This window comes from Ctenocephalides felis, unplaced genomic scaffold (assembly GCF_003426905.1).
Source record: "Ctenocephalides felis isolate EL2017-DRISC unplaced genomic scaffold, ASM342690v1 CF-g0.4_SCAFFOLD_01604, whole genome shotgun sequence".
NCBI classification, from domain to species: Eukaryota; Metazoa; Arthropoda; class Insecta; order Siphonaptera; family Pulicidae; genus Ctenocephalides; species Ctenocephalides felis.
In genome coordinates, this window is record NW_020537758.1 from 1,851,685 (window position 1) to 1,865,985 (window position 14,301).

Consider the following 14,301-nt stretch of genomic DNA (forward strand, 5'->3'; position numbering starts at 1 on the left):
TCTGCGTGTAAAATGAGTGAGCTATCATGCAGATAAAGGACGCATGCAATGTTTTTTTTTTTCATTTAAATCAAATACTTTGAGTGCCATATCCACCAAAATTAAAAATAATCGTATTCAATCTAGAATTAACTTGGTTTAAGAGATCTTGATGGATTCTAGAAAATACCACAACTTTAGTACAAATGATTCTTAAAAAACTCATGATTTCATGAAAAAAAAAAAACATTTTAAAAAAAACAACCAATTTCTCATCATAATACCTCTGAAAGAATACGTATAAAAGTATATATATAAGAAAATTCGAGGTATTTTTCTGACTAATTATTATTGTTTATTATTTTTTCGTTACACAAATATTGATAGATGTATGATTAATTAAGGAGCTGTCCAACCAGAGGTTTTCGAGCCCTTTAACCCTTCGCCGTTTTACAATAAGAGAAGTTACGGTAAAATTAATGATAGAGAAAGTTGTAGCTCATTTAATCACCTTTAAAATAGTGTATTACAAGTTCTGATAAAATCAGAATTAAAAGAGTAATAATCCAATTATTGCTGTGGATGGTGACGGAGTGCAAATTGTTAAAAACATTGAAACTAAGATAAAGATTAGCCTATTTCCAAAATATCAAGTAAATTGGAGCACAGTAAAAAAAAATTACAGAGCAATAATTTTGTTGATCGTAAGTTGAATAGAGCACATGTGAACAGGATTTGACAAATTAATTCACTTCAAATATAAACTTAAGCAATAATGTATATTGATTTATTAGAGAAAAAAATGCAATTTAGATATTAAAATTACTTAAAGCCAGTTAAAATATGGTACAAAATTATAAAAATTATAGGCAACATTATTGAAGCAATTATTTTGGGTGAGAAAAATAAAAGGTGATATTGCACCTTTGCCGCCAATGCTATATATTAATTCTTTCTGAATTTGTTGTACTTTTTAAAAGATTTCAATTTTCAACATGAGTATCTTATGCTATGACCATAAATCAAAAAGGCAGACGATCATTTTTAGTGTGATAAATTTGGAAAATCAATGTTTTAGTCGTGAATAAACAAAAAATCATTCATTTATACATCCACATCTACAGGTATGGCTAAAAATACTATATAACCCTTAAATGCAATAAAATAAATTGAGCTATTGGAAATAAATTTGTTCTATAAATCGCAGTGTTTAATTTTTAATATACAATTTTATTGAACATTTTTTAATATTTGTTAAATAAATAATTAAAGTGTTAACTGTGGGAATTGAGAACAATCATTTTATTTGAAACAGTTCTACATTCAACATCACTTATATATTGGTGTAAATAGTAATTCAAAAAACAGTAATTATTATTTTTAACTAAGCAGTAAATATTAGTATAAAATATTGAAAAATTGTTGACGTAGGTACAGAACAACGTCTGTCGGGTCAGCTAGTATATATATAAATTTTTAAATACCTGTAGAGAATTCCATGCATGTAAATCTTGTTCATGTACATTTAAATATTAATTTTAAATAATTATCCATTTCAATCAAAATTTCGAATTGTTTTTCCCCGGACCTCCGAACGTCCTCCAATGGAATTCTGATGGCAGTAAACAACTTCGTACACTTTCTAGTGCGACAGCTAAAATAAATAAATAATTATTTGTGTAATCAAAATATGTCAACAATTTAAATATAATTTTCACTTGAAGAAATCATCACGTAATACACAATCGTAAAAACATTCAATGAAAATCGTACGTAGAACAATTTAAAATTGTACAATGTCCTTGCATACATATGGATAATAGACTTATAAAAATCGGATAAAACACTTATAAAAATTGTTAAAAAAATATACAAAGTGCTTGAAATTTTGTGCACGTTAAAACACACAATTTGTGTATCATTTACCACCCTCCCTTGACAAATGCCAATAATTTGCTGGCTTACTTCCATATTCCCATAGTTTGTATTATGCATAAATATTATTGTAAATATCTCAAAATAATATGGCTGAAGAGAACAGAGGTGGGCCCCCACACAGATCAAGTCAGCCTCCGAAACAATATGATTATTTACTAAAAGTCCTCCTTGTCGGTGACAGCGATGTTGGGAAACAGGAGATTCTATCCGGTTTGGAAGACGGGTCTGTGGAATCCCCATTTGGAACAGGTAGGATAATAGACACATGAATATATGCATATATGTATATATATATATATATATATACATATATATATATATTATATATTTGTTATATTTTAGCTTATAAGACGACAACAATCCTGCTAGATGGTAAAAGAGTCAAGTTACAATTATGGGACACGTCCGGTCAAGGCAGGTTTTGCACGATAATACGTTCGTATTCAAGAGGTGCTCAAGGAGTCTTGCTTGTGTACGATATAACCAACAAATGGTCTTTCAATGGGATCGATAGGTGGCTCAAGGAAGTAGACGAGGTAAATAATACATACATACATATATATATATATATATATATATATACAATATATATTTATATATTTATATATATATATATATATATATATATATATATATATTTACTAGATGACCTGACAGACGTTGTTCTGTACACATATCTACATTTTTTCATATAATATACTAATATTTACCGTTTACCAAAAAATAATAATTATTGTTTTTTAAATTACTCTTCACGCTAAAATGCATATACATTTATAATAAGAGCGATGTTAAATGTAGAACTGCTTTAAATAAAATGATGAGTCTCAATTCTCACACTTTATTGGAAATTGAAGTCTTAAACGGTATAACATAACCATAACCATAACATAATACTGGTACTTCATGCTGAATTAAATAAATTTGATTTTTTGTTATTTAAGATATCCAAAATTGCATCTTAAACTTCTCCTAATCGATATCGTGAGGGCCGAATTGTATGTATTCATCTTTACTTTCCTATTTTATGTTATAAAGTGAAATTTGTACGAATTTTAAAAATATTGTGGTATAAGATTAGTAAAAGATGCAAAGAAATTATATATTGAAAAATAAATCTATATTGAAAATTTAATATCCGAATCTTGTGTAGGCGCCCCCTAAGGCGTGCGCTCGTATTAAAGGTAGGACCGGCCCTGATTAATACTTAATTTCACACTTTAAGTGAATTAATTTGTCATATTTATTCATATGTGTATAATTTGATCTGCCATACATATGCTGTATTTTATATCATTTTAATTTCTGGCACATCTCAGCTGCTTTTCAGCAATAGTAATGTAGATATTTCATTTTTCTTATTCATAATCACAAATTTATTATACATATACTAATATTGTCCAGGTTCATAAGTAAATTGAAATTTTTGGCAGATGATAGTTTTCATTTATTTTCAATGCAAACAATGACATGTCGTTTTTTGCAATTTTTTCCATTTATTTCTACAATATTGCACCTACATCCCAGTACTTTATAATCACATACATCCTAGAAAATTTCCTTAACAAACTTCAGGAAGATTTGTCAAAATCCGCATAATAGTTTAGAAGGAGTATACAGTGAGTGCTTGTAATTTAATATGAACTTTATATAATAGCAATAAAGCTCAAATTGATTCTACGTTTTAGTTAGAAAACGTTTGTATGAGAAATAGAAAAGGGCTGTTTTTAGGGTTTTCCCGAGAATTATTCGATTTTTTTCGACGTAAGAACCATCCTTGGACTTCAACAAATATTTTAAAAAAAGAATTGGCCATTTGGTCCAGGCGTTGTTGAGTTATGCGCTTACCAACACATTTTGCGATCCATTTTTATATATAAGATATATATTCATTTATTTATTTATTTATTTTCCTTTTTCCAGCATGCCCCAGGTGTTCCAAAAGTTTTAGTAGGTAATCGTTTACACTTAGCCTTTAAAAGACAAGTGGGAGCCCGTGAGGCTGAATTGTATGCCCGAAGACACGGCATGGCCTGTTTCGAAGCAAGCCCCCTTTGTGATTTCAACATTCGGGAGTCTTTCAGTGAATTGGCTAGAATGGCTCTGCATAGGAACGGCATGGAAAGGCTATGGAGAGGAAACAGAGGTAATTCACTTAAAGCCTGTACGCATATATTTAACTTCCCGTAGGGCAAGTTATAGTAATCGCTAAAAAATCGAAAATGAAAATTTTTATATAATATATCTTTACGTTTCAAAGGTTTCTGAACATTTTGGCATACCTTAGAAAAAATGGATGTATGTGTGTGTGTGTGCGTGTGTGTATGTATGTGCGGATACAAATTTTCGTCGACGATTTCGGGAACACGGATCAACCGATTTCAATAATTCAAAAAAAAATCGATTTGTATTGATAAGGAGACGTGCTGATTAGTTTTTGGCGAAGGCAGGTCTAGCCGTTCCAAAGATACGGGGCAAAAAGTGCCGAAAACGGTACCTCCGTTTTTAAGAGAACGGAGCGTCCGATTTGAATAATTCAAAAAACATTTTATTTGTATTGACAAGATGAAGAATCGATAAAATTTTCATGAAGGTAGGTCCAGCGGTTTCGGAGATATAGAGAAAAAAGTAAAAAAAATGAGCCATTTGGCGGTCAAAAATGATCATTAGACATATGCACATCAAATTATCAGATATTTTATAGAGATTTTAACAATAAGTATACATTTTGTTAACATTCCTATGGGTTCCGTACCAATGCTTATGCGTTAGACAGCGACGCGGCGCTTACGCGCTTTATATTTTGTCCTTATGCAGTTAAAGCAGTACGATTGCTTTGAAAAAAAAGTTCAGATCTTCCACAATATGTCAAAATAAAGAAAAAAAAAATTTTATCAAAAAAAATTTTTTTTTTTTTAAATTTTTAAAAAAAAAATTTTTTTTTCAAAAAAAACTAATTTTTTGTCCAATTTATAGTTTCTCAAAAATCTTATTTTTTCAAAGTAATTTTTTTTTTTAAATATTAATCGTTTTTAAAAAAATAATAATTTTTGTTACGAGAAGTTCCAGCAATTTGCCTTAAGGCACGATGCCCTAATTGCCTTAAGACAGAATTCCACTTACAGCTAGTTAAACATATATTCTCATCTATCCTTTATTTTATCCCTTAGTTCTGAGTCTCCAGGAGCTCTGCTGCCGAGCAATAGTACAAAGGACCAGCGTCTACAGCATAGACCAGCTCCCCTTGCCTCCTCTGGTGCGAAATCACTTGAAATCCTACGCCCTGGTCAGCGGTTCCCAATGGAGGCCCACGACGTCCCTGAGCAACTCCTCCAATTCCAAAGGAACCAGCAATTCCACGTCCTGTTTCCGGGTCGTCCACAAATTGGGGGGCGGCGACAGTGGTATATCCAGGGACAGCGGTAGAAATTCTTGTACCATATCGTGATTAGTAGTAAAGGACACTTCTGATAAACTGAGTGTGTGATGGTGACGATGACGATTATGATGATGATGAAATTATTATTTGTGATAACGATGGTGAAGTTTTATTGAACTTTTATATTATGACTAACCATTGCACCCAAATGGGGCGTTTTTGTATTTTGTATCTATTTAATGTTGACTAACACAAATTTGATGTAGGTTTATTTTTTATTTCTTTTGGCCGACTTACCGAAATAAAATCCTTAAAATATTATAGGCCTATGAAGAGTGGCATTAATTATAAAAATTAATTAAAACTTGGACTTTTCATAGGACTCTAATACTTTAAGAGTTTCATTTTCTCCATGCAAATGTGTATTTATGTTAAATAAAAACAGAAATATAAATTGTTAACGAAACAAACCTTGCTCTTGTAAATTAATACAAAAAATTATGTTGTAACAAAACAATTATTCCTTTGCAAAATGAATAATAGTATATTTTAAAATAAATCTTGTAAATATGTGTGCGTACGTGTTATTATTAAGAAGTCTGATCTCACAAGACTTTGTTTTGATGTTTTATAAAAACTAAGCATTGTATTATATACAGATTAAGAAGAAGAAGGGCAGTTATTATATTAATACCATTTTATCAGAATAAATTTTATATTAATTATTTTCTATGTTTAGAATTGCGTACAAATTAAATAAAAAATATATATAGCAGGACAGTCTAATACGAACACTGTGTTTTATTAACCCATCTATAGAAAAATTAATTTTTTTACTTTTTTACGACGTTTCCAGACATTCTGAATCGTTTAATTACAATTACAGTTCTTAGGGGCAAAAACTTTGTTAAAAAAATATGGATATATATATATATATATATATATATATATATATATATAAACGGCCGGACCTGCCTTTGAAGAAAACATATTTATTGGAAATCAGAATAATTGGTTTTTCATAAAAGAGAAATAATTTTTATTTTTGAAATAAACAGTTGAATTAATTAGGGGGGGGGTTTAATATAGAAAAATTAGTAGACGTTTCGACACTTAATGTGTGTCATCATTCAGCAATCTAAAGAACATATTGCAATAAATAACAATTTCAAATTAAATACAAAAACACAGAAAAATATATACATTCCAAGAAAATACACAAAAAAACAAAAGTTATTAAAATACACTAAAATTGTGTATGAATTTTTTTTTTTTTTTAGAGAACACCATAAGTAATATATAAATTAATAAATTTTATTTCTTTTTCGTGTTTTTCCTGGCTTGGTATGTATATAATTTTTTTTCTTTTTTGTATTTAATTTCAAATTGTTATTTATTGTAATGTGTATATTTTAGATTGCTGAATGATGACACAGATTAAGTGTCGAAACATATAAAAAAGATTTTTCCTATATTAACCCTCCCTTTTTAATTCGACAATTGGGCTGCAAAATCATTTTAAATATAAATATACATTAAGGGGCACAAGTAGTGTAACCGCCTAGAAAAGGTGATTTTTGGGAATTTATATTAAAAAAACTACTTTATCAATCATTTCAAAATTTTAAGAATATATTTACACATGTTTTAAGAATACATAGTAAAATTTTTGAAAAAAAAAAATTAATAATTTTTTAAGTTATCGTCGATCTCCAACGGCGCGACAAAAAAAGACTCTTAACTGCCGCAGTGATTCCGGCCTTCTACGTGGATGAAATTTAAAAAAAATTCTCATTAAACTAGATAGATAGCATATTGTCTGTAAAATGACCTACGATAAATAAAAAAAATCAAAAATTGACAAAATGGCGGCGTTTTTAAAAGAATTCGAATTTTACCCAAAATTTTGGTCGTTTTTGGACTGCCAAAATTCGATTTTTGATCCGATCAAAAAATCGATAGTTCATTTTACGGAGAACTATATATAGAACATGTAAAAAAAATCGATAGTGATCGGATCATTTGTTTTTGAGTAATCGCTGCAGCAAATTCGGAAAATGCTGTTTCGAGAAAAACGCGTTTAAAAATAAAATAATCGTTATACTATATACTATATATACACTCTTCAAATGGCTATGACTCAAAAAGTATTTAAGATATAGATTTCAAATTTTAGTATGTTATATATAAAGGTATAACCTGCCGAAAGATGGAAAAATTTAAAATTCAATTTTTTGAAAATTTCACACTAGTTGTGTCCCTTATATATATATATATATATATATATATATATATATACATATACATATATCGAAGCAAAACGACACTTACGTCTAGTTTTATTTACTATTTATTAAAAGACACCTTTTCGTAACCATCATACATATATTGGTACATAATTTCAATACAATTTCACTTTAAAATTATAATTAAAACGATTGAAATGAGTACATAATTTAATTATTTAAAATCTCAAACATTCATTACGTATAAAACATTTAAATCGAAACATGTAAAAACACAGCATTACATTTTTGGTGTTCATTAATTCCATAATTATCAATCTGTATATATATTTATGTACTCATTTATAACTATATTAAATAAATATATCTAAAATTACCAAGTTACACAACACTGAGTAATTCCAGTAAAAATAAACTGATTAATACGGAAATCAAGTTTATTGATATATATATATATATATACGTGGTCTGTTCAAAAAGTACCCGGAATTACTAATAATTAAATTTCGCGGGTCTGGAGTGTCTGATTGTCAAAATTTTTTTTTATTGTGTTGGTATACATGCCCCTAAAGTATGATGAAATTTTCAGCTATATTCACTGTTTACTTTGTCTGTGGTAGTCGCTAAGGTTCGACGTGTTTTTCTGAGCTCGGCGATTTTTACAATGGAAGAATTGAAAAGTCAAAGAATTTGTATTAAATTTTGCGTAAAAAATGAAATAAAGTGTTGCAAAGTGCAAAAATTCACCAGATATGGCTCCGTGTGACTTTTTCCTATTCCCAAAGTTGAAGAGACCCATGAAAGGACGGCGGTTTTCCTCGATTGAAGAAAATCGCTGAGAGTGCTCAAGGACATATCAAAAAGTGAATATCAAGGGTGCTTCGAAAATTGGAAAAAACGCTGGCATAAGTGTATTATATCTGGGGGGGACTACTTTGAAGGGGACCACATTAATGTAGACGAATAAATAAATATTTTATATTTATATACGAAAATTCCGGGTACTTTTTGAACAGACCACGTATATATATATATATATATATATATATATATATATAAAATTTAAAATAATTTTCATAATACCTTTCAAGTTACGTATGTTCACTCATAAATAAATTAATCAATATATATATTTAATCCACATATACATAAATGAATCTATTCGATATAATATTCCACTATGCCTACGTTTATTATAAATATTCAACTATTTGTAAAACCTACAACCAACAATTTGAAACATCACGATATTGAACTTACAAAAATATTTAAACCGCAAAAAGCCTTATGTACATTTTTTTTCATTAGAGTCAAAGAAAGAGTATGCGAGCAATGATGACTACTCTATGTTAATAAGTTTAAAAATACTCTATTTCGAATACTATCAGGAGGCGAAGTAATTAATAATTGAATGATGATGATTTTTTCAATTTAAAATGGTAGAGAATTGGTAAAATAATTTTGTGAAGATTAAATGTAGCAAGAGTCATTCGACAATGTATAACTCCTATACCTCTCTTTATGACTTTAAAATTAGTATCAATTTTCAGTTAGAGGCGTTGAATTTATAACAAAGAAACATCATTTATCATTCAAAATAAATGTTTGATTGACAAACCTATGAAGATATTTCCAAAAATTTGTCATGGCAGCAAAATAAGTTTTACAATGTCCCAAATTACAATCACAAATGTGAAGAAAAAATATTTTTTAAATAAAAACCGTTCAACAAATACTGAACCAATTTTTTGTAAAAGAGTGTTAACTATATATTTATTAGACGGTTTATTAAACGGTTAGTAATTTTAAAATCGTTTATTATGAATTAATTAAATAAGTTTTTGAAGTAGAGCCTCTTTAAACACGTCCAGGACGCATTTCTACAATATGAAGTTGGTTACGGTTGACTTCCGTGAATTCTGATTGGTCATCGGCCGATGAGATTATTTGAATAGAGTTAACGCGATTGGTCGTTTAATGTTTCAAAAGAAAAAAATCGATATTTTTGATTTAATTGATGATAAATAAATATAAATTAATGAAGGATAGATAATTGCCAACCAAACAGCCAAATGTGATTGAATTTAAAAAAATATTAAAAATGTATACATATGTCCACAAAAAATAATTATCAAAATATTATTTATTAATAAAAGATATGTAAATGATGCATTTACAATTCTGATTGGTCATTAGCCGATGACGTTATTTGAATCCAGTTGACGCGATTGGTCGTTTAATGGTCAAAACGGAAAAATCGATATTTTTAAATCAAATGAAAAACTTGACAGTGAACAAAAATTAAATATTAAAGTATTTATCATTTGTTAATAAAAATAATGTAAAGAATATATTTTTATATTGTCTTATATTTTTAGCCACAACTAGAAAGTATTTCATGAATTCTGATTGGTCATTGGCTGATGTTCAATGTTTCAAAACGAAAAAATCGATATTTTCGAATCAAATGAAAAAAATAGACTGTCAACAAAAATTAATTATTTATCATTTATTATTAAAAAATAATGTAATTAATTATTTAATTTAATTTATTAATTAATTTAACTGCAAGTCGAATTAAATCTTACATTCAACCATAAAACACAATGAATTTTTGAACAAATATTTGTAAAATACTTTAATATTTTAAAACTGTTTATATATGTAATTTATAAATTTAAACCTCAACAACAATCGTGAATGCAATTGACAACAGTACAACATATTCTGTTTTTAAATCTCGAATAATTTTGAGGTTATTTTGTAAAATTAAATTTCTGTTAAATAATCTCTGAATGAAAAGACAAATCTAAACTTTGAATGAAAGTTTAGAGAGGTAGACATATAAACAACAAATGGACTACAAACGAATCAGATAATTTGTCAATTATTATATCATCATTTATTTACACATGTTGCAACGTTTTTGCAAATTTATTCAAGACAAAATATCATTTACAACTGATTTTTAAGTTAAAAAAGTTCTACTTCAATCATCTATGACTATTTTATATTGTAAAGAGAGGCATGGGAGCATTTAAATACTGATAAAATAAATTAATAAGAGTATCTGCAGATTTGGAAAATTCATAATAATTTATTTGATTAAAAGAATAACCAAAGCCAAAACCAAATCAAAGCTTTTAGAAACCTCAGTACCTGCTTATCGTCAATAATGTGTCACATAATATATTAATTTCTCTATTGACTTACACATATAATATATAATTACCTAATAATTACGCATTATAAAAATGCTATCATAATTTATAACATCTTTGCAAGGATAATGAATAATTCTATGATTATGAAACATAAACTAAAATAGAAATCATATCAGTACAAAAATAAATTAAATAAATCGACAAACCAATGATGCGTCCATGGAGAGAGTCTTTTTGATAACATTGTTCATTTAAAATTATATCGTACAAGCACATGTAACTTTGTCTATTATAGCACTATTGTTCGAAGTAAATGATGTGTGATATTGCTTTCTGAAAAATAAATATTCAACTGATTCCATTAAATAAAAGAGTCAGTTAATTATAAGAATTTTTGGTACTAACCATTTGTTGAAGGGGCTCATCTAAATTCATAAATTTGAATACTGTTTTCGGGTACATGACTTAAGGTAAGGGACTGATACCTAAAAAATAAAACAAATGATTATACACAATTATTAATAGGATTTTGTAGTTTTACCATTCAGAACTTCGATGATAATAATATCCTTCTATAGTAGCAGCGCTTTTCTGAAAACATATATAATAAAATCCAGCAAATGATGCTCCATTTATATCTTTAATTGTATGATCAGGTACCTAAAACAATATTTAAAATTATATACTAAAAACACCAAAATTTATAATATAATTATATTTACCAAGAAGTGCTCCTTCCATCTCATAAATACGTAATCTGTATTTGCTAAAGCATCATAATCAAAACTATCAGTATTAAATGTTTTTGAGTATTTCGAGAACGATTCAAATTTACTCTGCAAAAAAATACATCTTGTTAAACAAACTGGAAAAGTTCAGATTAGTTTATTATTATCTTTTATTATATACCCAGTGTTTTTTGTCGACATCTTCATCAGCATCCCATTTTCTCGTAAGAAAAGGATATTTTTTAGATATTATTTCCCCATCAAAAAATGTTGTCAAAGTGGGAAACTCTTCAGTAAGTCCTTTTATTTTTAGATACCCACATAAATAAGAATTCTCCTCGTCTACATGCTACATGATAAATACATTCATAGTACAAAAAATATATAGAAATATAGATGAATATTTAGTTGTTTATGATATATATAAATAGTTTAAGATATTTTGTAGTGTTGTTAAACGTATTAAACGCAGGGCAAGTTTGGACTTTGATTCATCACATTAGTGATAAACAAGTACAGAGTAAAATAATAACAAATATGCAATATATATTAAAATAATATGAACAAACGTATAGACTGGTATTTGATTCGTCCAATTCTCGATTTACCAACCACAAGCACAGCAATTATATATTACAAAGTGAAAGGAAAAAGGAGTGAAAGTTTAGACATATTTCTAAAACAAAAGACTGATCTAACCTCAAAACGACTTCGACTTCGTACGAATTCCCTTTAGACTTCTGATGGCCGTGGAATTTTGCCCATTATATAAAAAGCGATTTAGTGTCAAGCCAGGTTGTTTAGAATTTGCTGGCGGAGGAGGAGCGATCCACACGCACTGGCATCTTTATTTACATTTAAAAACACTTTAATTAATAAAAACACTGGGCGATACAATCTGCTATACAAATCTGACTCATTTGAGTTTGACAGATTGAGGAAAATGACAAACCAAAAGACGAAGGCGCGCAAACGCTTGAGTAAAGAGAAATAGATCCGTTAATAATGGAACGACGAAATCCGTTAATCAGTCGTTAAAGTCTTAAACGCAAAGTAAAATAATTAAATTTTTATATGTAACACATACGCAATTACGTTATTTTTTTATAATTAGAGCCAATTAATTCAATTTTATTATATAAGTATAAACAATACCAACGTTATTTATGCTCCAAAAATACTGTTTCTTCAATTATATCTGCTCTTTAGTGTTGAAAAAGTGAAAATCTATACTTAAAAGTAATAATTTTATTAAATTATATAATATTATAATATTTCCGTTACAACTGTGTCAAAATGTTGGCAACCGCGCCATTAACGGAAATTCGGTAATTTCAAAATGGCTCTTAACGAAGTGACAGTTTGCTAAAACAAAGCAGCTAAAAAATTTAAATAAACACTGTTATTTGAGTATTTGACATAAAAGTGTATAGTTTAAAGAATTACTCATCATGCAATAGATAAATTGGTTTGTTAGCGTCAGGTTATTAAAGTGTTTTGTGGGGTTACAGCTGACTAATGTAAGTACAAATTATATTCAATATATTTATTAAATATTATAATAGAATAACAGGCGCATGAGCTTCCCAATATATGTAATAATCAACTTAATCAATGAGAATTCCAATTTTGCAGTTTTTCTATGAAATTTTTAACCTACTACATCACTCAATAAGTCCATACCAATGTTTATATTTGAATATTGAAATTTTGAATAGTTTGTAGTTAAAATGCAGACCTTATTATTTACTAATAAATTTTGACTCATATATACATACTTTTACCACTTGTAGTGCCATACAATTAAGAATGACTTGAAACATTGACAAAACATAAAAAAAAAATATATTGGGAAGTCATTACTTGTCTGTTATTGCAAAATCGACACAAATACACATTTATGTAATCAATTTCTAGCGCTGTTTAAATTATGAAAATTGATCTGTTAAATCTGAGTAATAACTTAAAACTTTTATATTTATTTATATAAAAATTTACTCTAGTCATTGGTCATGACTAAAAAAATTACAGAAAGGTTATTAAATCACAATCCATTAGATTTTTCTAAAAACTCAAATAAATATTTTATTAAAAAAATACCTACATGGTTCAAAAATGCATAAATAAATATACAATAAAATTTTACCTATAAACTTACAAACAAATGGCTTGATTTTCAAATAAGACTAAAAAAATATAAATTTATCATATAATTCTAATCCTTCGTATTTCAAATCAGCAAACTTTTGTTTATCCATTATCACATGTCCATCCATTCTTAAAGCTGTTACGTAAGTAGCCGTAACTCCATTGTACTCATAGGATTGTTAAGCTATTATTATATCATCTTTTGTACCGGGGAGAATTTTGAAATGGAGGATCCTAGTGTGGGATCCTTTTTCGATTTTATCTACAAAGGATCGCATACTATTGTCTGTTACAGCAGTTTTGAAGTAAGTTTGTTTTACCTGTGGTGACTTTAATGTTTTTAAGTCCTCATCAGCTGTAACAATGGCATTGATCCTTTAATTCATCTAACGTTTCATTATATCTGTCTCCGAGCATCTTCTCGGGAGTGCAACCCATTTTTGGGTGTATTTTCAGACAGACCAAGCTAAGGCTTCATGGATAACATATCCAGGGGGTAAAGGAATGCCTAAGGCTTTTGCTATTGCATTGTATTGATTTGTCCATTGGATATGCTTCACCTAGTAAAGAATACAATTATAATATATTGTATTGTATAAACTAAATTTTTGTGTTAATACCTCGCCTGTTGTGGAAATTGTTTTGACCCATTGGGGGTCTTTATGTTCAAATTCTCCTGATGGAGTGGTCCATTCTTTACCCATTGATCCCACGTAGAG

The 14,301-nt window shown here is 28.3% G+C and overlaps 1 protein-coding gene and 2 pseudogenes across 1 annotated transcript; 1 reads left to right on the plus strand and 2 right to left on the minus strand.

Moving 5' to 3' along the window:
- Positions 1-1,604: 1,604 nt before the first annotated feature.
- Positions 1,605-5,616, plus strand: LOC113372243 (ras-related protein Rab-40B). The gene is made up of 4 exons (XM_026612570.1): positions 1,605-2,166; positions 2,260-2,453; positions 3,841-4,063; positions 5,088-5,616. The coding sequence occupies exons 1-4, from the start codon at positions 2,004-2,006 to the stop codon at positions 5,363-5,365; spliced, it is 858 nt and encodes a 285-aa protein (XP_026468355.1). The 5' UTR covers positions 1,605-2,003; the 3' UTR covers positions 5,366-5,616.
- A 5,102-nt stretch (positions 5,617-10,718) lies between these two features.
- Positions 10,719-12,279, minus strand: LOC113372244 (annotated as a pseudogene).
- A 1,341-nt stretch (positions 12,280-13,620) lies between these two features.
- Positions 13,621-14,301, minus strand: part of LOC113372760 — a 2,648-nt pseudogene continuing 1,967 nt past the window's right edge.